Source organism: Eubalaena glacialis, chromosome 1 (assembly GCF_028564815.1).
Source record: "Eubalaena glacialis isolate mEubGla1 chromosome 1, mEubGla1.1.hap2.+ XY, whole genome shotgun sequence".
In the NCBI taxonomy this organism is placed as follows: Eukaryota; Metazoa; Chordata; class Mammalia; order Artiodactyla; family Balaenidae; genus Eubalaena; species Eubalaena glacialis.
In genome coordinates this window covers 38,022,653-38,044,126 of record NC_083716.1, presented here as the reverse complement: position 1 = coordinate 38,044,126, position 21,474 = coordinate 38,022,653, and the positions used below count along the sequence as shown (strand labels likewise).

Genomic DNA, 21,474 nt, shown 5'->3' with positions numbered 1-21,474 from the left:
ATCTCTTACTCTGTAAACCTCTGCTTAAGCGCTACTTCCTCAGGGAGGCCTCCCCTGAGGTCATAAGAGCTCATACCCCGTATATTTCCACTTTTGTAATCCACACGATGCACCCTAGCTACTTGTTTAATGTCCATTTTCCCCATAGATTGTAAGTCCCATACAGACAGAACCTTGTTCTTTGTATCTCTAGTATGTGCCCTTCAAACATTACCTGAATTGACTTGGTTCTCCCAGGAGTAAACATTACTTACACATCTGGTTTTCATACTCGGATGCAGAAGAACCACGTCCCCAGCTGTCCCATCTCCTTCTCTCTTTTCTTTGTCCGATCTTTTTGAATAAGCTTAGTTGCAGTCAGCGAGTGTGTTGGCCCAGACAGCCCCCTCCCTTGCGGGAACTGCAAATTCTTTTCCAGGCTATTCTTTGTTTGAAATCCTGCTAAAAATACTCAAGCTCGGCCTGACTACACAAATGATGCCGCACAGGCAACGGAGAATTATTCGTTTTTAAAAAATAGTGCTTCCTTCTGCTGATGTGCTCACAGCAAAGGTTGCATGATGTGGATCAATGTTATTAAAAACTCATGTCATCTTCAGGGGCTGTATGGGCCCGTTGTGGGAAGATTGGTGGTCATAGGAGAAGTGTTAGATAGAGTTTGGTTTGCTATTGTTAGGGGACAGAAGAGGACTCACGAAGCAGCCAAACCTGTCTGTTGCTGGGTTTACCTCCTCTGGAGATTCATGTGAGGCTCGTCAAGAGATGCTGCCACCTGCCCAGTCCTCCAAGTCATGGGCATCTGTGGCATGAAGGGGAGGAGTTACTGATCTATGACTGGGAGGAGGTGCTTAGGCACTGCGGCTGGGTGCTCACAAGGAAAGAACGTTTCACTAATGCACATTCGGTGGGTGGTTCAGGTTTTCCTGATTTTTGCCTCTGGCCACGCCAGTTTCCAGATTCTGTGAGAGACTGTTCTAAACGCCCTTTTCTTTACCGGAGAGCTCGCGCCCTCTGCTGGTGAATGTGAAGTACAACACTGCAGTCAACTTGGTTCACTTTATCTAAACCCTGCAGTGACTACAACGGGAATGCTTGGTGATCTTTGCCTCAATTATGAAAGTCATCTGTTTCCAAGTATTTGTACACTAATCCTTAAGTTTCAATTTAGTGGGTATGGAGCGCCTTGCCTGGTAAGCATAAATTTGCAACTGGAAAATTTCAATCATAGCACGTTAACAGTGGTTCTCAAATTTTGATGTGCAGAAGAATCACCAGAGAAATCTGATTAAAGCTCAAGTTCCCAGCCACAGCTCCAGGCCTCCTAGTTTCCATCCGTAAAGAGGCCGTGAGAATATCCAATCCATAGGGCTATTGTAGGATAAAATGAGATCCTAATATAAAAGGCTTGGCAGGATCTGGTCATGACAGTTACTCAGCACATGCCAGCTCTTATTATTTGTAGTATTAATCTTAATTGGCTGAAGCTACAGGGCAGAGGAGACCAGGGGAAGCTTGGATTTTCTGGAGCAAACAGGCATTAAATCTTTGACTCTGAGGTCTCTGCAGTGAGATGCTGCCATAGACGGAGATCCACCTCCTGACTCCCAAGGACAGCCAGTGGCTGCTGACCGCACTCAGATGTTTATACCCAGGAGGACAAGTGGCACCCAGCCGGGGAGCTGCGAGGATGCTAAACGGCCTGGGCAGAAAAGTGCTTTGAGACAAAGACGCTTAAGGGCAGGGAAAGTATTTTTATACATCTTTGTACATCCAGGGCCAGTTGGGTAAAAGAGAAGTTGGCAGCTTTCCTATATAATGATATTAAGGGAAAACTTCTGTTTCTTCCTCTATAAAATGTTTGGGATTAACATATACACACTGTTATATAAAAAATAGATAACCGGGACTTCCCTGGTGGTCCAGTGGTTAAGACTCCACATTTCCACTGCAGGGGCCACAGGTTCCATCCCTGGTCGGGGAACTAAGATACTGCATGCCGCGTGGTGCGGCCGGAAAAAAAAAAAAAAAAAGGATATAGCACAGGGAACTCTACTCAGTATTCTGTAATAACCTATCAGGGAAAAGAATCTGAAAAAGAATAAATAGATATGTATGTATAACTGAATCACTTTTCTGTACACATGAAACTAACAGCATTGTAAATCAACTATACTTCAATAAAAAATTAATGTCAAAATAAAGTAAAATAAAATGGGCATGATAATAATATTTTCCCCAAAGAGTTCTGAAGAACAAATGAGTGAAGATATGTGTGAATCCCTTAGTGGTGATGATTGACACCAGTGGTCCTTGGAAAGTATTGTTATTTTTCCCATCCCTTCTGGTGTGAAAGTAACTGTAGTATCATTTTCAGAGACAGATATTGATTAGGAGAAGGGAAACAGATGATTTAGATGTGTAGTGAGATTTTAGAGCACTGTTTCTGTTTTTTAAAAATCTGTTTCCCCTGGTAAACTTAAGTCATACTTTTTTTTTTTTTTTTTTTAATTTTGGCTGTATTGGGTCTTCGTTTCTGTACGAGGGCTTTCTCTAGTTGCGGCGAGCGGGGGCCGCTCTTCATCGCGGTGCGTGGGCCTCTCACTATCGCGGCCTCTCTTGTTGCGGAGCACAGGCTCCAGACACGCAGGCTCAGCAGTTGTGGCGCACGGGCCTAGTTGCTCCACGGCATGTGGGATCCTCCCAGACCAGGGCTCGAACCCGTGTCCCCTGCATTGGCAGGCAGATTCTCAACCACTGCGCCACCAGGGAAGCCCCATACTTTCTTTTAATATATATTTAAGTTTAATTTGTTATATATAAAAAGTCATATATATGTGCATGTATAATATATTGTATGTATGTGTGTGTACAAGCACACACACACACACACACACACAGAGTTGTTGTTGTTTTATTTTCACCCACCAGGCTACCAGTCAGGAAGTTATAGAGAGCAAAGTTATATAATGACTCAGCAAGTTGTGAGTCAGTGTGGATTATCCTGTTGATACATTTTAACCCATGTTTATGTTTATCTCCTGTGTGTTTTCAAATTCTTCCCACTTACGGCATTGGTTGGCACTTCCCGTGTTAATGTGATTCTACCCTTTCCTGGGAAACTTACACATCCTGGTTGTCATGTCCTCGGCCTTACCACTAGAGGGAGCCACTCGGTAATGGGCGAGGTCAGCCTAACAGAAATAACGTGATCAGCCTGGTGCTGATCAGAGGCCAAGGCGACAGGTTACAGGTAACATATTTCAGATTTATTAAAAAACACATAGGTAACAAGTCAGAGCTTTGGCTAGGAATGATTTGGAAAAGAATTGAAGGCATTATTCCACAAAACATTCACAGTGTGCGCTAGAGACAGAGAGCAGGGAAGTGTTCTAGAAGCATTTGCGGTGGACGATGGATGGCCCGGCCTCATCGTACTCCTGCTTGCTGATCCACATCTGCTGGAAGGTGGACAGAGAGGCCAGGATGGAGCCGCCAATCCAGACAGAGTATTTGCGCTCGGGAGGGGCAATGATCTGTTGGTCAGCATGAGAAAGAAGGGCCATTAATGCACTAGGACGGGGCCTGGGCATTCCAGCATGGTCCGAATTTGATGGCCCCCGCTGAAGTTTCATGGACAGTCTTGGCTGTTAGATGCTGAACCCGAACCTGAGCCCTAACCCATGGGGTGTGAATAAGTTGTGGATTTAGAGATTCTTCAATGAGCACATTTGGTTTCCCAGCTTCCTTTTACACAATCTATTCCAAAGCATCTATGACACCCCTGCTGCATTCAGTCTACTATTGGACAAACTGAAAGTTGGCCCCAAATCCTGCACGGCCTCCACTTAAGCCCTGACAATGTCCCTGACTTCCATAAGCTGTTCTTCAGAACTCAGCACGACACATACGCTCTGTGGACACAAACACCAGCAGCTTCAAGGAGAAGTTTTGATTGTGCCAGAACTTACCACACAGGAACTTACTATAGACCTGATTAAGTACACTGAGATGCACTGTTTAACACAGAGGGGCCCAAGCGTCCCCCACTGGGATGAACATTCCCCTGGGATAGGTCCGGGTTAGGCTGCATTGGCTGGTCCTACCCACTGCACAGGTCTGGCATATAAGGACATGTTGACGTTTCTTAAATCAATGAATGGTTTAGGCTCAGAGAGCAGTGAATCAGGCCAAGAGTATGTCTCCCTACAGCAACTCTAAAAATAGCTATAGTTGAGTAATTCCAAATTCCACATCAGACTTGGATACTTGGGTAGAAATGAATATGGACACTTGGGCCAACAGATAAGGTATTTCTGAAACGGTGGTGAAAGGGTTTAATTTCTGTTCATCCCTTGAGCTCTGGCTGAACATTTATTTTTAATACAAGTAGCTGATATTTACTGAGCACTTACCATGTGCCAAGCACTTAGCTAAGCATTTTACATGTACTATCTCATTTAATGCTCATAACCACTTTGAAGAGTAAGTACTGAATTATTCCCATATTCCAAATGAGGAAACAGAGACTGAGAGAGGTTTAAGTAATTGACCTTGATCACACCGGTTGATACATATCAGACCCAGTATGCAAACCTGGACCTCTCCCAGGTATTTTTTTGTTTTGCTTTAGAAATAACTTCTCATTTTCGTATAATTTTAGTTTTACAGAAAAGTGGTAAAGACAGTGCAGAGAGTTCCTATAGACCACCCCCCACCCCCATTCAGTGTCAGTTTCCCCTAGTGTCACCATCTTACTGTGCCAGGTTTTTAATGATTTGCTCTCATCACACTGGAGCTCAAAGTTCTACATTCATTTCTATTCAAGACTCCAAGTTTGAAGAACTAGAAACTACCCAACTCTAGCTGGATGTCTGTCATATACCCCCAACCTAGGTTGGCTTTGTCAGCAACCCTAGAAGCTGGTTTCATGTCCCTCCCTCCAGGGTGGGAAGATGAGGAGGTAAGTGCCAATCGGAGGGGCATCCGAGAATCACAAATCCTCAGAAAACAGTCTCTCTCCTCTTAACCCGCAGAATTCCGAGCCTCTAATGTGGAGAGAGAGCATGCTTCAGTCTAGCCCTCCCTGTTATGTTAGCTGCAGACCCTTTCAAAAAAAGAGTGCAAATAACAGAGAACTTGTCTGAATACCTCTCGTGTGTGTGAACTGCCCCCAGGGTGCCCCTTTTCCTGCTCCCTGGGACGTGGATCAGAAGGTCCCAGCCTGGCCTCCTGATTTCAGAGTGATAACAGCCTTTGAGAAGTCACCAGTTTGCCTCCAAAGAATGATGGCCTTTTAATCTGAGTTTCTTTGACTGTGACTCAAAACTCACACAGTGTAGGGGTTCTGATGGCTCAAGGACTGAGCTTGGTCATCCTGGGGTCATGCTGCACTTTTGAGCACTTGTATCAAAGGGTATGTCAGACAGAGAGATGAAGATAAAATTCTAATTCCTGGCCACTGAGATGGAGTCACATTTAGTACTGGAAGAAGAGTATACACTATTGAATCTACAGGGTTTACACCTCTTCAGAAATAAGTCTGGCTCATCTGTAATATTTGTAATGCTCTATACATGACATGCACTATTTTTGTGATGAGGAAAGACAACAAAATGTGTATTTTAGTGAGATATGGACACATGGGGGGCTCTATTGACCTTCACTGCAGCTGCTGAAAGTAGCTGATTGACAAGGATAAGTATAGATTAAATTTTGTACAAGATAATTCAATTCCTTTATGAACTGAACTGACCTATATCCTTTAAAGTATGGGACTTGTGGACTTTTAACCACTGCCTAGCTCTAAAACCCGTGAGTGCATGTGACCAAGATGTAGCCTCTGAAAAGTCCTTCACCTCTGGTTGTAGGGCTGGCATTGCCAGCAGGATACATGGGTCCGTCACTGAACTGTACCTTGATCTTCATGGTGCTGGGCGCCAGGGCCGTGATCTCCTTCTGCATGCGGTCGGCAATGCCAGGGTACATGGTGGTGCCCCCGGAGAGGACGTTGTTAGCATAGAGGTCCTTCCTGATGTCAATATCGCATTTCATGATGCTGTTGTAGGTGGTTTCATGGATGCCAGCAGACTCCATCCCTGGAAAAGAGACACAGGCCATGGTCCTTGGGTGGTGAATAAAGCCCAGGTTGACGTGGAAGACGATGCGAGCAACTGGATGATCTTACACCGGACCAAAGCTAGGCAGGCACGATGCTCTGGGAACCAGCCATCTCAGGACCGAAAGGTCCTCGAAGACCCCATCTCCTCCTACCTCTTGTCTAGGGAGGAAGTCCTGCCTCAGCATCTCTGGGAGGGTGGGCGGCTACAACATCGTATCCCTAATTTTTAATAGACTCACTACTATAAATGATTCAAATAAGAAGCAAAGTCTTCAGATTGCCAGCAGAAGTTTCCACTCTGAGTCAATGTTGCAGCCGTTGCTCAGAACTTTCCCAAGTCCCTCTTTGGCTGCTGCCTTGTTCTTACTCCTTAAAGCTATATGATGCTGAATCATCCAAAAAAAAAAAAATGCTTCATTTTATTTGGACAAAGACTCGCTTTTCTTCAATCTTTGCAGTTTTATGATGTAATACTAATAATGCTTAGTGATTAATTACAGCCAATATCTAATAAGCATTGAATGCTCATTTCGGCCAAGTCCTGGGCTAAGTGCCCCCCACACAGCTCGTGTAATCCTCACAGCCACCCTATGAAATAGGTACTATGACAATCCTCATTTTATAGATGAGGACACTGAGACTTCAGGGTCCAAGGTCATGAATAGAGAATTAAGACTCAAACCCAGGCTCACCCCTCCCAGAGCCTGCCCTCTGTAAACAACTATGCTAACCTGTCCCCCAAGGTCGGTGCTAACGTAGGATTGGGCATTTCCATTTTTCTCTCCCCCTATTATTCCCAAACTCAGCATTCAACCTATCTTTCCCATCCATCCGTTGGCTCCACTGTGTCCTAAGCACAGAGAGTATCTGATTCTTTCACTGTAAACCACACACCAAGAATGCTTTGGGCTTGACTACAACATAGACAATGCTTTCTTAAAAAGAACACTCCTTCTCTGGCCTCCTTAACTCTTTAAAATGTGACATTCTTTCCTTTGCCCTAGTTTAGAAATGCACTCGGTTTTGTGGCCCCTGTCACATGTCCCCACACACGGAAGGGTGCTGGGGGCTGAGGGTCGTCTGGGTGCAGAAGGAGAGGGTGGTCTCCCCAGAAGCAGGGGCAGGGCGTGCTGCCTACCGATGAACGAGGGCTGGAACAGGGTCTCTGGGCAGCGGAACCGCTCGTTCCCAATGGTGATCACCTGCCCGTCAGGCAGCTCGTAGCTCTTCTCGAGGGAGGAGGAGGACGCAGCAGTGGCCATCTCGTTTTCAAAGTCCAGGGCTACATAGCACAGTTTCTCCTTGATGTCCCGGACAATCTCACGCTCAGCTGTCAGCGAGATACAAACATGGTGGCAAACATGGTTTGCACAGGCGGTAAAAATCCACCTGCCCTACTGCAGACTCTCCTACAATACAGGCTCCATCCACAAAGTGTAAAAGTTCGATATTACATTCTGCAACACCAAATCCATCAGGGCAATTAAATTATAAGTCCACCACGGAACCGCTTCTGTTCCCAGCGGAGTGCCTCACACAGAAGGTTCTTAGCAAATATTGTCTGGAAAGTTCAGGACAGGATGAAAATGAGCTGGCTAGAAACAGGCAAAGAGCAGGAAATCCTTTGTACCTTAACTTTTTTGCACGATTAACTAATGAATCTCCATTATAAGTGCTTTATAACCGTTTGTTATATTGGATTTTCAGTTGACCAGGAAGACGCATGCCGAAGCCGCCCCTTAGAGGCCCCTACAGTTTCAAAAAGCTCCAGAGACCTGTGTCATCTGGGCCAGGTAGATTCTAGCTCAAACCCTTGGAAAATTCATCACCTTCCAGAAAGAGGCAGGCCCTGGCTCAGGACAAGTCCCAATTGAGAAGACCCCAGTGGTGCATGGAAGAAGTGGGCAGGCAACTGCTTTCAGACTCCTGCCCTCTGAAGTTCTAAGCTATTGGTTCCATCCAGGCCCCTGGGAACCTTTTGGAAGCATCTTGGAATTCTTCATAGGGAGTAGAGGAGGAACAGAATTCACTCAACTGCCTACTCCAAAAGGAGATTTTAACATCTTCAGGGCTCAAACTTGGAGTCTAGAATAAGCCGCAGGGATGTCCAGAAACCTAAACATTTGGACAAGACCAAACTGGCCAAGGGAGGGCGGGCAGCCAGGGTCAAGGGCACTGAGGACATCCCGACATCTCTAGTATAGTCTGCCTCTGCCTCTCGTAGATGGAGACCAGGTGACGCCAGTTTATAGTCTGAAGACAAATGTGTCGCTGCCTGCGGGTTGATATTAATAGTCACTAACAAGTGCTGCATGCTTCCTCAGGGCCAGGAATTGCACGTGCATGATCTCATTTACTACTCACAACATCCTTGTGAGAAAGGGTCTATGATTACTCCCATTTTACAGATGAAGAGGCTATGGCTTAGTGAACTTGGGCATCTAGTCCAAGGTCACACAGCTAGTGAGTGGCAGAATTGGGACCCAAGTCCTACTGAGATGTCTCCAAAGACTGCCCATCACCACGCCATACCATCTTCAGTCTCTATGTGTGAATGGAAGGGATTAAAAAATGTTCAAATAATGCAACTCTGACTAGCTCATAATACCAGATGGTTATAACTGTTCTTCTTGAAGAAATAGTGTAATTGTTTAGCGATTTCACATAGCAAAATATGCACTGCTTTGCCCTGGGCATTAGAATCAGACCTTGATATCTGCAAGGCTGCCTCCCATTGTTTCCTTGGATAATCACCAAGTCCGGGAAGAACACCCCGCCCTGACACCTTCTCCCTTTATCTCCCGCAGGCCTCACCTGTGGTCACGAAGGAATAGCCTCGCTCGGTCAGGATCTTCATGAGGTAGTCGGTGAGATCTCGGCCAGCCAGGTCCAGACGCATGATGGCGTGGGGCAAGGCATAGCCCTCATAGATGGGTACATTGTGGGTAACACCATCTCCAGAGTCCAGCACAATGCCTGGGGGACAGTTGTACACAATAAAAGTCACCAGGGCAGCTGGTATGTGATCACTTACTGGTCTAGTAGAAGGGGAATTTCTAAGCCTCTTATTTGAAAGGAAGGAAGGTATTTGATAGGAGAAGTGGGGCAGGGCTGGATAAAGAAAAAAAAAGAAAAGAACAGGAAGAGGGAAACAATAGGAGAAGTCCTCCTGGAAATACAAGTTAAAGGGCTTAATTTTAAAGGTGAGAAGAAGACCTCTTAGGGCTGGAATTAACCCTGTCAATTTGAACTAAACCCCAATCCATCACAACCCGCGTGTTTATGAACCGTTAAATCCTGTAACTGATGGTGTATTCAACTGAGGCTCTCACCCCTCCCAACCACCTACCAGTTGTACGTCCAGAGGCGTAGAGGGACAGCACTGCCTGAATAGCCACATACATGGCTGGGACATTGAAAGTCTCAAACATAATCTGCAAAGCAATTCAAAGAGCTGAGTTAGTGATGCTGCCAGTCTTACCAAGAATGCACAAGACAGCATCTTGTTGAGGAATGCAGAGGGCCCAGGTGGTTCTGGGTAGAGGAAACTAAGGTAAAGGAGGGCCAGGGCAGCCTTGGTTACTAGTCAAGGAGAAATGAAGGTGTAAATGAAGAAACCATTATACCAGAGGCCTGATGGCATGGGGAGGGGGATACATGACCAGCCAGGTATAAGGAGGGTCTAGCTTCTGGCCCTGGCCCTGGCCCTGACTTGAACATGACCTGGGAGAATTCACCAAACTAACAACTGAATAATGTGGGCTTCATTCCAGGTCTCTTGATTACAAATGGAGGAGGAGTTTGGATGAGAAGCGTTCTGAGGGTCCTCCAGTGTGAACAGTCTAGGACTTAACACTGTTATCAAAGCCAAAAGAAACAAAAGACAGCATCTATACTTCTCTGGTGTATGAAACAGCCCTCTTTTTTTTTTTTTTTTTTGACCGCGCGGCTTGCAGATCTTAGTTCCCTGACCAGGGATTGAGCCCAGGCCCTCTGCAGTGAAAGCTCAGAGTCCTAACCACTGGACCGCCAGGGAATTCGTGAAAGAGGCCTTTTAAACCTGAAGCTCAGACTGGTTGAGATGAGCCCTATTCTGTGGTCTGAGGTTCGTTTAATCTGTTCCACTTTTTTATGTAGTTGCTGGGTCACTGCCAGCCCTAGAATCTGAGGCCGCTCTGGCTGCAGTGAAGGAGCCCTGATTCCTGGAAGAAAAGAACCGCCTGCTGGTAACAGAGAACCAGGTATGAATGTCAGTGTGGTAGCTCATGCAGTCTAGGGACACGATTAGAACCACAGTCCCTCCGGGTCAAGCATTAGAAATCTGTGCCCACAGAGATGCCCACAGACCACCATTTCTCCATCTGCAAAACCCTCCCTGGTCCATTCACCAGAGTGAATATCTAGCATCATTTGCTAGACGGCCATAATTCCCAACTATATTTTTTACCATTCACAGGAAAAATAGCCCCCATAAGAAACAACATCTCTTGCTACATGAGCACTTCCCAGGCACACAGATGTTCCCCTGTAGAGAACAGCTGCTGGTGTGTTGGTGTAGCGCCTAGAACTCTTCCAAGAAAAAGACCCTGCCGTATTTACATTTATTATTCTCTGAGGTCAAAAGATCATGGGCCAAATCCAAGCTCTGCCACTTCTAGCTGTGTGACCTTGGGACAATCACCTAATGTACTTGAGCCTCGATTTCTTCATTTATATTATCAGCATACGAATAGCTCCTGCTTTATGTTGTTAAGATTTAAAGAGACAATACGTATAAAATGCTTAGCCCAGTGCTTAACCATAGCAAGCATGAAACTGACACTAGGTGTATTTACTTAGCAGCTCATCCAAACTGGAAATCTTGTCTGGCTGGTGGAACAGATGGTCTCCTGATCCAAAACCTTTGAGCTTCAGACAAGTCACAATAATGACAATAATAACTATTTGTTGAAGGTTATCATACCAGGTACCATGAAACACATTTAGCCTTTACCTCATTAATCTTCACATCAATCCTTTGAAAAATAATAGTACTAATATTATTCCCAACATATGGACAAGGAAACTGAGGCTCTGAGAAATTAAGCGGATTCTTTAAAGTCACATAGCTGATTAAGTGACAGATCGAGTTTTCAAACCGGGATCTGCCGGACTCCAGAACCAAAATTCCCCATTTTATGTTATCCTGCACTTTGAAATGACTTCTCCTTACAAGGTTTTAACCTAAACATGTCACCTTTTCAGTTAAATCTTGGAAATTTCCTGTTGCTCTTGGAACCAAGGGGCCATTCCTGCAGTAAGGATGCTCCGGGCCTTTGGAATCCTGGAAAGTTATCAGCCTGTGAGTGGACTGTTGGGTGGGCCTCCTCGCTGCTGTCCTGCACAGCCCCTTTAACACAGGACTTTCCCCAGACCCCAAAGTGCTGGGGTCTGGAGTGCATATTTACCTGGGTCATTTTCTCCCGGTTGGCTTTGGGGTTCAGGGGTGCCTCGGTGAGCAGGGTTGGATGTTCTTCAGGGGCAACACGAAGCTCATTGTAGAAAGAGTGGTGCCAGATCTAGCAGGGGGACCAAGGAAAAGCACAATGATGTGACGCTGTAGGGGCACTGCAGTCCTCGAAAAGGGATCAGAATGGGCTAATGAAACCAGGTCCAAATAAAATGCTAGAAGTACTCATTATGTGTCCACATTTTTACAGATGCAGAGACTGAAACTCAAGGGCTGTAAGTAACTCACTGAGGATACACAGCTAGTAGGTGAATGAGCAAAAACGCAAACCCAGTGCTATGAGGCAGGATGGAGCAGTGGTTAAGGGTACAGGCTCTGGCATCAAACCTGGGTTCAAATCCTGGCTTAACCACTTCTTGGTTATGTGAGCTTAGGCAAATTTTAACCCTTCTCAGCCACAATCTCTCCATGGGTAATATAAAAATAATTTGTATGTCTTCGTGAGACTTAAGTCAGGGAACCCTAGAGTTGCTATTTAGCCCAGTGCCTAGCCCAGAGTAAATGTTACCATTATTCAACTATATCTTCTTTACCCCCTATTTCCACTTTAGTTAATACTCATGGGCAAATGACTTAGAGTAGCAAGTAAAAGGACAAATGAATGAATATATGTAAGGATGAATGAAGCTGACCTGAAAACCTAATTGCCATTTTTAATATTTAAGGGAAATTTTCCTCCCCCCCATTCCCCTCTTTCCTCCCCAGGGCTGAGAGAAGCCTGCCTCGGTCAGCACACTCTGGACCTTTCATTCATGGGCAGACATTTGGCCTTCAGGTGTTTCCAAAAAAACCCAGTGCCTATTTCTAGCATGTCCGTGTGATGTACTTTGGACATACTTGTGTTTGCTTCATGCTTGAGCATCCTCTTTATTTTTTTTATTTTTATTTTTGAGCTGTTTCTTTTTTAAATTTAATTTTTATTTTATATTGGAGTATAGTTGATTTACAATGTTGTGTTAGTTTCAGGTGTACAGCAAAGTGATTCAGTTATATATACACATATATCCATATTTTTTCAGATTCTTTTCCCATATAGGTTATTACAGAATATTAAGTAGAGTTCCCTGTGAGCATCTTCTTTAATCCCTGGATGCCATAAAGAACAAAGCATTGTGAAAAAGGTTCAGTTAATTAGTTATTTTTAAAAGCCTGAAAATTCTCCACTAGCACCAGAAATATTAAATTCATTCAGAATTAAAACAAAATAAAACAAGAACTGCTAGTGAAAGCTCATACATTAATAAGAGCTAGATCGACTTTAAAGAGTTTTTATCTTATTGCAGTTACTTTGGTTTTGAATTTGTTGTTTCTAGAAAGGAAATGAGACTCCTGAAAGTTCTATTCCTTTGATGAAGTAAAAGCAGCACAGTGTTCAAGAAATCAAAAAAAAAAAAAAGTGAAGAAAAGAAATTCTACCAATCGTATTATATACTATGGATACTCTGAAGCATCGTTTAAAAACCAACCAATCTCTCTCTCTCTCTCTTATTCTTCTCTCTCTCTTTCTCTCGAAGACCCTTTGAATTTAAATTTTAGAAATTATGGAATGCTTTATTTGTTCCAAGGATCTTTCTCCAGGTGCATCCCTTCTGAGACACTGCCAGCTCCATGGAGAAACTCATAAAAGAGTATTTTCCCACTATTAATATCTTCTTCACAGTGAAAACTGCAGTCTTAACCAAATCCAGAATCTTAGACGCAGTAAACCTAATGAAACACAATTTTGTAGAGAAGCAGAAGTTTCAGCATTATTACTGATAAATCCTAGCAACACTATTTTCTTTTACACTAGTGGGAGAGAGAGGGAGTGTGTGTGTGTGTGTGTGTGTGTGTGTGTGTATGGAGCTGACAGATATATGAAAGTCCAGATGTTCTGGTTCTAATATATTTGCTGCATTTTAAAAATTTAAGTCACTTTCTCATTATTTCTTCTGCTTTTTCTCTGATCACTTGTGTTTCCATAATGTTTCTAATAACAAACATCAAAATCCTAGGATTTAACTCTTCTCATTAGCTCTGCTATATGGGTCTGGGAGATAAAGACTTCTCTTAATGCAACACAGGGAGATACTTTTAAAAATATTTATTTAAAAATTTTTGTCATGTGCTTGGGCTTCAATATGTTGAGGGACATTCAGGAATGTATGAATGTATAGTTTTCTATAATGAAAACTAAAAAATGTATATATTTTTTAAATGTTCAGGGTGAGTTAATGAAAAACTTTCAAGAATGGGTGGGTGAAGGCAACCCTTTGTTCTCCTGGCTGCTACTCACATAATGCTTGTCCTCGGAGGGCAAGCCAGTGGACTGAGCAATAGACTATTAATTCCCACCATTGTCTAAGGACTACTGTTCTCATCTGCAGAGCTAGCTCACTCTAATTGGTTTATAAACCCTGTTAGGCAAAGCATTTGCTTTTTTTTTTTTTATTTAAAGAAACAGTTCAGGATTTTTTTTTTTTCCCCAGTTAGTAATAATCTAGAAGGAACATCAACAAGTAAAAGTACAATTGGGCAAAGTGAGCCAGTTCTTTTCCCCAGCAGTAGCAAGATGTTTGGAATCTGGAGCCACAGGAATTATGCATGAATCTCCCGGTACCTTTTCCATGTCGTCCCAGTTGGTGATGATGCCGTGTTCTATCGGGTACTTCAGGGTCAGGATGCCTCTTTTGCTTTGTGCTTCATCACCCACGTAGCTGTCTTTTTGTCCCATTCCCACCATCACCCCCTAAAAAAGGTTCAACACATCACAAGCCAGCCTCTCTCAGAACTTGTGAACTGATTACAGTCCAAACACAAAGGGTGAAATCATTGCGATAGACAGTTCCTTCCGGTACCAACAATGATATGCTGAATCCTACTGTCACTAAGTTCTTAAGAAACAGCCTTAGTTGATTGGAAACAGGCCTGAATAGTTCTCTCAAATAGCAGAGAACCCTGGGGGTAAGGCAACTTTGTGTCATTTATCTTCTACATCCCTTGATGAGCTCTCTTAGGGCAAAGATTGTATCTGTCTTGTTCGCCACTATGACAAATTGCCTGGCACATATTCGCGGCACTCAATCATTATTTGTTGAATGGATATGTCAAATTTTACATATTAGTTAAATGGCATTTTGCCTCTTATAAATCCTTTAAGCTGTACTTTTGAAGTTGTCACCTACCCAAGAGTATATTTAACCGTTATAAGCAAAAACATTATTTCTACAAATGATCACTCTGTGCTTGATTTCTCATAGATAAATTCATACCAATCAACATTGACATCTGCCTAAAGTAGTGGGATGTATTTTTTAATCCATTAAGTGGGATGTATTTTTTAATCATTGAAGCTTTAAAAAAGAGAAAATTCTCATTACTAAAATTTAAAATTGCACTGGAGTGACTTAAAATTGCAAAACAGTCGTGGCTACTATAGTTCCATAAGTAGTGATTTATGCAAAATATCTCCATCCCAAAAGTTCAACAAAGGGACAGAGTTCATTCATGGGGAGAGGCTTCTATTATTTGTTCTTGTTAATCTATGCCAAATTGAAAGCTTAAATATCAATCAGATAGGCTCAATGTGCAAAATACATTTCTGCTGTGAAGGAGAATTTCTGAGATGAAACTCTCAGTTTTTACCCTGTGGCTGCCATCAACATTTTGTTTCTACATAATGCTATGTAAAATTACCATGTGGCTGTCCACATGTATTTTGTTGACAGCTAACAGATGTAAAATTACATTTGGTAACAATGCTTATTTTCATCTAACATTAGGTTCTGTGAGAGTGAGTGACCTGGGCTTTTATTTTAGTTTCTTTCCAAAGAGTAGCTATGGAATACGTCAGATAACCCATAAACTCATAAATATTTCTGATGCTGATGACAATGATTACATTTAGACAAAAAGGATTTATGAAAAAGAGTCAGTCTTTGTATCTGATAGACACCCAATAGATAATCCATCAACATTGTGTATTAAATTGGCACTTATTTCTAGACGTCAATCATCAGAGGTACATTTTTAACATGGTTACATAATTTCCGGGCAGAGAGCAATAGACAATCTATGAATACCCATAGCGGGTACCAGAGACAGAGAGGGACCAAATCTATAGCCTTGTTTCTCTCTGCTCCAGAGAAAATTTTCCTCACCTGATGTCTGGGACGTCCCACAATGGATGGGAAAACAGCCCTGGGAGCATCGTCCCCAGCAAAGCCAGCCTTACAGAGCCCAGAGCCATTGTCACACACCAGGGCGGTGCTGTCCTCTTCTTCACACATCTTGGCTGGAGCTACGACACGGGGTCCTGCAGGGAACAGGGAGGAAGCCACCCCGCTGTTATCCAGCAGTCATGGCACTTGACCTGACCACTCCCACCTTCCAGGCTGGGTTGAGACCCCTCCTGTGTACTCCTAGAGCGCCCTCTGCTGATTCTTATCTAACACAGCATTTATCTCAAAGTACTTTCATTAGACTGAAAACTTTTTATAACTAAAACTCTGATTTCCACGTTCATACAACAGGTCTCTAGCACCGTGGCTGGCACGTCACATGTGCTCACAAGCACTTTAAAGACTGACTAAGTAAGTGAATGAATGAACTACTGCAGAGCACATATGGAATATCAGACCATGAGATCAGATATTCACAGGGACAAGTCATTTGTTAAAGAAGTATCTGGAATTTGCTGTCTGTATCCAACCATCTTCACATTTTTCTAGATATGTTATAACTTCAAATTTTTTTCAAAAACGTAGATTTTGAGGAATGGGCAGCATGTGAAAATTTGGAAATATTGAGACACTTAATGTAAAATGTTTAAAAGAAAATTCTCTTTTGGATCCTGAGGACTTTAAATTTTACCCTTGGAAGAACATTAGAACCAATCAAAACTTTCTAAGAAGGTGCTTTAAATTTTAGGGGCCACAGTTATTCCATTAATAAAAACCACTGCTACCCTGTAAGTCCAACAAGCCAGGGTGAATCCAAAAATTTACACATCATGCAGTAGAATGCTTTGTTGCCATTAAAAAAGATAAATAAAAGATAAGTTACAGGTATATTCTTATGTAATATGAGATTAGAGAAAGTAACATTGTACAATCCCATTAAAATGTATTTTTATGCACTAGAAAAAGATGAATCATATTTACCATGATGTTGATGGGGGTTATTTTTGAAGTGGTGGGTTTTCTAGGTGTTTTAAATGATCATCCCTGAGTTCTGTAATATTTTCTAAATAAGTTGAGCGTGTATTCTTTTAGTAAGAAAACAATATTTTAAATATCCCATTGTTAAGCTTGGATCCTACGGCAAAATTTGGAAGGCTGGAGCAAAAGTAACAACTTAAAGATCTGGGAAATTGAAGGCTTATTAGAGAACGTTTTCATTTAATGCCCTCGTTTCTCAAATGAGAAAACTCAGGGGAAGTGATTTGCTCAAGGGCACACAGGGCCTTACAGGCAAAGTTGAACCAGAGATCAGGTCCCCTTGGCTACACTTCAGCTTTCAATCTAGACCCCTTCCATTTTCTAAGCAGAATTAGGTGAAAATAGTCTTTAAAGAGAGGGACACCCAGAGTTCTCTGCCTGACTTTGAGATGATAGGATTTCAGGTTCAGGAAGATTCTTCTAAGTTGGTGAACTCATTGCACCCCCAGGCCTAGATATAAAAGGCAACTCTTTTAAGGAAATTTCTGGGACGTAAGAAAAGAAAAAAAGCTATTACAGTTTGAGTTGTGCCAGACCATTCCCATGAAACCAATGCTCCATCTTTCCAAATGCCTAGAACTTCCCTGGCAGTGTCTCATGCAACATAACCCTTTGCAAAGAGCATGAACCTCAACTGAGAGGACAGATCTTAAAATCCAGGACACGTACTATTATCTCCAACTGACAAACCAGGAAATCAAGACTCAAGTTGGAATGATTCGTCCAAGATCCCAAAACTGGTAGAGTTAGAACAATAAAGATGACAGCACATGATGACTATGGGCTTGGATTCTGGAGTCTCGCTCTGGATTTGAGTGTGGCCTTCACCGCTTAGAAGCTGTGTGACTTAGTAAGTTATGTAACATCTCTAAATCAGTTTCTTTATCTATGAAACAACAGTAAAATCTGTAGGTAGCACATAGAGTTCTTATGGGGATTAGATTTTCTAAAAGGCATTTAAAATAATTTATGGTGGCATATACATTATGAATTCTCAGTAAATATTATTTTAAAATGATTAGCATCATTATGTGATTATTATCATTATCCAGATCTTTTTACTTCTAGTCTTTGCTTTCTCTCCACACTCCCTCCAGGCCTCCCACAGAAACCTTCAACTTGTGGATTCTACTCGTAAGAATGGAAAATGAGGGTTATTGATGGCCGACTCTTTCTTTTCCCACCCTTCCCTTCCCTTTCCAGACACTGAATTATGTTTGGCAGTCATGTGATTTGGCTTCCTTCCTAGCAGATTGAGAAGCAAGAAGGGAGATGAGAAACGTAAGGGAGAGAAGGCAGACGAAGCAGTCAGAGTCCGAGGCCTGTGTCAGAGGCGGTCAGCACCAAATCAGCAGCCTCTCTGGACGTGCTAAGCAGACTTACCAATACAAAAGTAAGGGCCGAAAACAGGATAAAATATTTGGAATTAGGAGGCTCTAAAAATGTGATGGTGTGGTCACTATGAATACACATGTCCTTAATAACCCTTTCCTTGGGCAGGAAGGGTTTGGGGGAGTGTTAGAATGCACTGCAGACCAAGTAGGCTTAACGCTCAGCATCAGCAAGCATGCAGAAAATGTAAAAATCTCAAAATTTGGTAAACGTGTTTTTATTTGGCAAAAAAAAAAAGAAAGAAAATGTCCAGGAAGAATTTTAAAATCTCTAAAAGGAGCACTGTCGTTAGAGAAATCTGTGTCCCCAGAAAGGACCCAGCTCAGTGGTTTGCAACTCTTACCTAACCTGATGAGCAGCTGGGTTTGGAGCAAAGCATTTCCTAATTAGGTAAAACACACTCGAATGTCTGCTTTTGGAACAGCACCCGGGTCAGGGGGTTTGCTCCAACCGACTCGAGCGCATCTCGTGCCAAAAATGAGGAGTTAGTGGGAGGGGAACGCTCCAGGTCCCAGCTCGACAGTCTTGAAACACAAACCATATTTAGTCATGAATCACAAAATAGAAGGAAAATCTCAGTGTGAAAACTCCAGCCCGGGCTGAAGCTGCCAACCCCTGATTTACAGCAAAGAGCAGCCTGGGGTGGCAGGGCTGGCTCCTGGGTCCCGCCTGGCTGAGAAATGCAAACCAGACATCCCATAGGCTGAAACGCAAACAGCTGTCAGACGCACACCCGGCTCCCTCTCTCTTTATTCACAAAGATTCAGCTGGGCTCCTGCTGCGCTCTGCTGCACACGACCCACCAACCGAGACGCATATATCTTGAAGTGTAAGCTCACAGTAACACTCAAGAGACTTTCCCACAGAAGACACTACCAATGAGAGCCAGAGGAACCCAGATGCAAATACACAAAGAGCCAATATCAAAGGCTAGGCAACGGACCTCGGTTCAATTCTAAAATCCACTTCCAGACACCGTAGCTGCACCAAAAGTACAGTCCAGTGAAAAATCCCCACACCAAATCTGAACCACAAGCGGATACTGGAGTTTCCAGTGCCTAAATATAAATCATCATGTAACTTACTGCAGACAGCTTGACTGCGTCTCTGAAATGCGCTGCAAGACCCAGGCTGTTGGTTTAGTATAAACAGATGTTGCAGGTGACACACATAGATTTCATTCCATCTTGCTCTCCCCACCCTTTCCCACACCAGGCTGCATCTTAGCTTGGATTTTAAGATTAGATAATTAGAGCTAAAAGCTACAATCGTGTTAGTAGTACAATCTTCATTCAAAAATTTCAGAGTGTGTGAGCCTGGCCAAACTCCCCAGAGATGACATCTGATTATACTGGGGAATGTCAGAGCCGCTGGAATCTAAGTCACATCCCTGGGCCGGTGCCACTTACCCTGAAAGTGCTCGGCTGGGCTTCTCTCCTCTGGCTGGTGTTCGGGGAAGCTGAACGCTGAAGGATTATATAGCCCCTTGGTCTGCTCCCCTCCCACTTGCTTCCCAAACAAGGAACAAAGACAGACTTCAGCCCTCCGTTCAGTCTAACACAACCATATAGGGACCTCAGCACAAAACTCTCTAATCTGGGTGGCCGGAGGTCTGGGTCTCTTCCACCGCATTCCACTGCTCTGCTCATGAAAAGGCAGGCAGCTCAGCTGCCTGTGGGAGATAAACACCCCAAGCCTTCAGAACAACTGCTGAAATGCCCAGAGATACTGAGTGAGCCTCATGGGGCAGATGCAGGCACGGTTCGCGCATTCCTCAGGAGATGCCAGCCGGCTGTCTTGCTAGCGTTTTGGGTCATTTCCTCATGAACTGAGCACAGAAAGAAGCAGCCTCTGAGGAGCAGGGACTTTTAAAAATTCCCCTAAAAACGGGGTCTGCAATGAAGAAAGAGATGCTGCAGTGGTCCATAAGTTTAGAGAGAGAGTGAGAACTTTGGGGTCGTCAATGCTGGGTTTATGAATCAAGTCTGGGGGGGTGTTGATGGAAGTAGGAATTGAAGTGGAGACAGGGTTGAGGGCCCGTGTTTTCACAGAGGCGCTTGGAAGTCAGCACGACCTTAACCATTTTGGTCCCCTGGTTCGTTAGCTGTGTCTGCTAATTTGTCCTGAGCAATGTAGCAGCATGAGAGGGGCTGCCCTTCAAGCGGAGTTCATGCAGGCACCTGTCACAGAGGCAGGCTGAGAGCAAAGGGCGTGTTTAAGGGAAGGCTCTCGGAACCTCCTCTTGCCCCGCTGACGCATCTGACAGGTGACAGAGGTAACAGGTGACCCAGGCATTCCTCAAAGGAAGGTAGTGAGTAAACACCAGTCTGACCTTAAGCTCTCATTCCCAGGTGACAACAAATAACTTCAATGGTTTTACATTTGCCTGTTCCTCTTCGCCAAGCCAAGGTTCTAACTAAATTCATGATAGAAATATTTTTGATGGCTACCATGAGCATTTCTGCTGACATATGAGAAAAATCCCAGGATGAATGTCTCTGTTTTACAGCTGTGGCCAGCCCTTCACTCACGTTACTGTGTCCGTTTGATTTATGGTACACACACACACACACACACACACACACACACACATTTATCTTTGAGAAATTGCACGATTGATGATTATATAATTTTATATGACTTAAGACTAAATGATAACAGATTGCTCTGTATTTTTCAAGGATGTGTCAACCGTTTCTAGTTTTTGTCAACCAGAAAACACAATTGTGTGAATGTTCAAACTTGAAGACTATGCAATATAACATAAATTTGGGCATTTGGGATTAATCTAGTGGTTTTTATCACAGGGAACACGTGAAGCAGAAATTCCATATTTTCCTCATTGGGAGGGCAATTTGAGCAGAGGTAGGACCCTTCCTCCTCCCACTTCTGTCTCAAGCAGTGTCTGTGGAGTCCCTGACAGTTTATGTAGTGAATGTTTCTTTAAATACCGAAAATAAGAGTTTTGATGTTCACCTTTGTGATTCTTATGTCATTTTCTCCCTTGATTCTACTAGTGTGCATTCACAGCCCTGATAGCAATCAGACTATGATGACACGAACAGACAAAGAAGACGATGCTTCAAGGTTTAGTTTTTCTTACAAGATTTTTTTCCTTTTTCCTTCCTTCCTTCCTTCCTTCTTTTTTTAAATTTATGACACTAACCAGGGAGGACCTCTAACTGAAAATAAATTTCTGAACCAGTGATTAAATCGTCTCATTGTCTGGGTTTGAGATTTATACTTTCATACCCCAT

General features: G+C 43.3%; 1 protein-coding gene across 1 annotated transcript; it reads right to left on the bottom strand.

Annotated features, from left to right (window-relative positions):
- Window positions 1-3,244: 3,244 nt before the first annotated feature.
- On the bottom strand, window positions 3,245-19,735 carry ACTA2 (actin alpha 2, smooth muscle). Its single transcript, XM_061174394.1, has 9 exons — window positions 19,627-19,735; window positions 15,767-15,921; window positions 14,227-14,355; window positions 11,566-11,676; window positions 9,468-9,552; window positions 8,933-9,094; window positions 7,257-7,448; window positions 5,914-6,095; window positions 3,245-3,533 (listed from the first exon to the last, which is right to left on the bottom strand). Exons 2-9 carry the CDS (start codon window positions 15,893-15,895, stop codon window positions 3,390-3,392), a joined length of 1,134 nt encoding a protein of 377 aa, XP_061030377.1. The 5' UTR covers window positions 15,896-15,921; window positions 19,627-19,735; the 3' UTR covers window positions 3,245-3,389.
- Window positions 19,736-21,474: the final 1,739 nt, after the last annotated feature.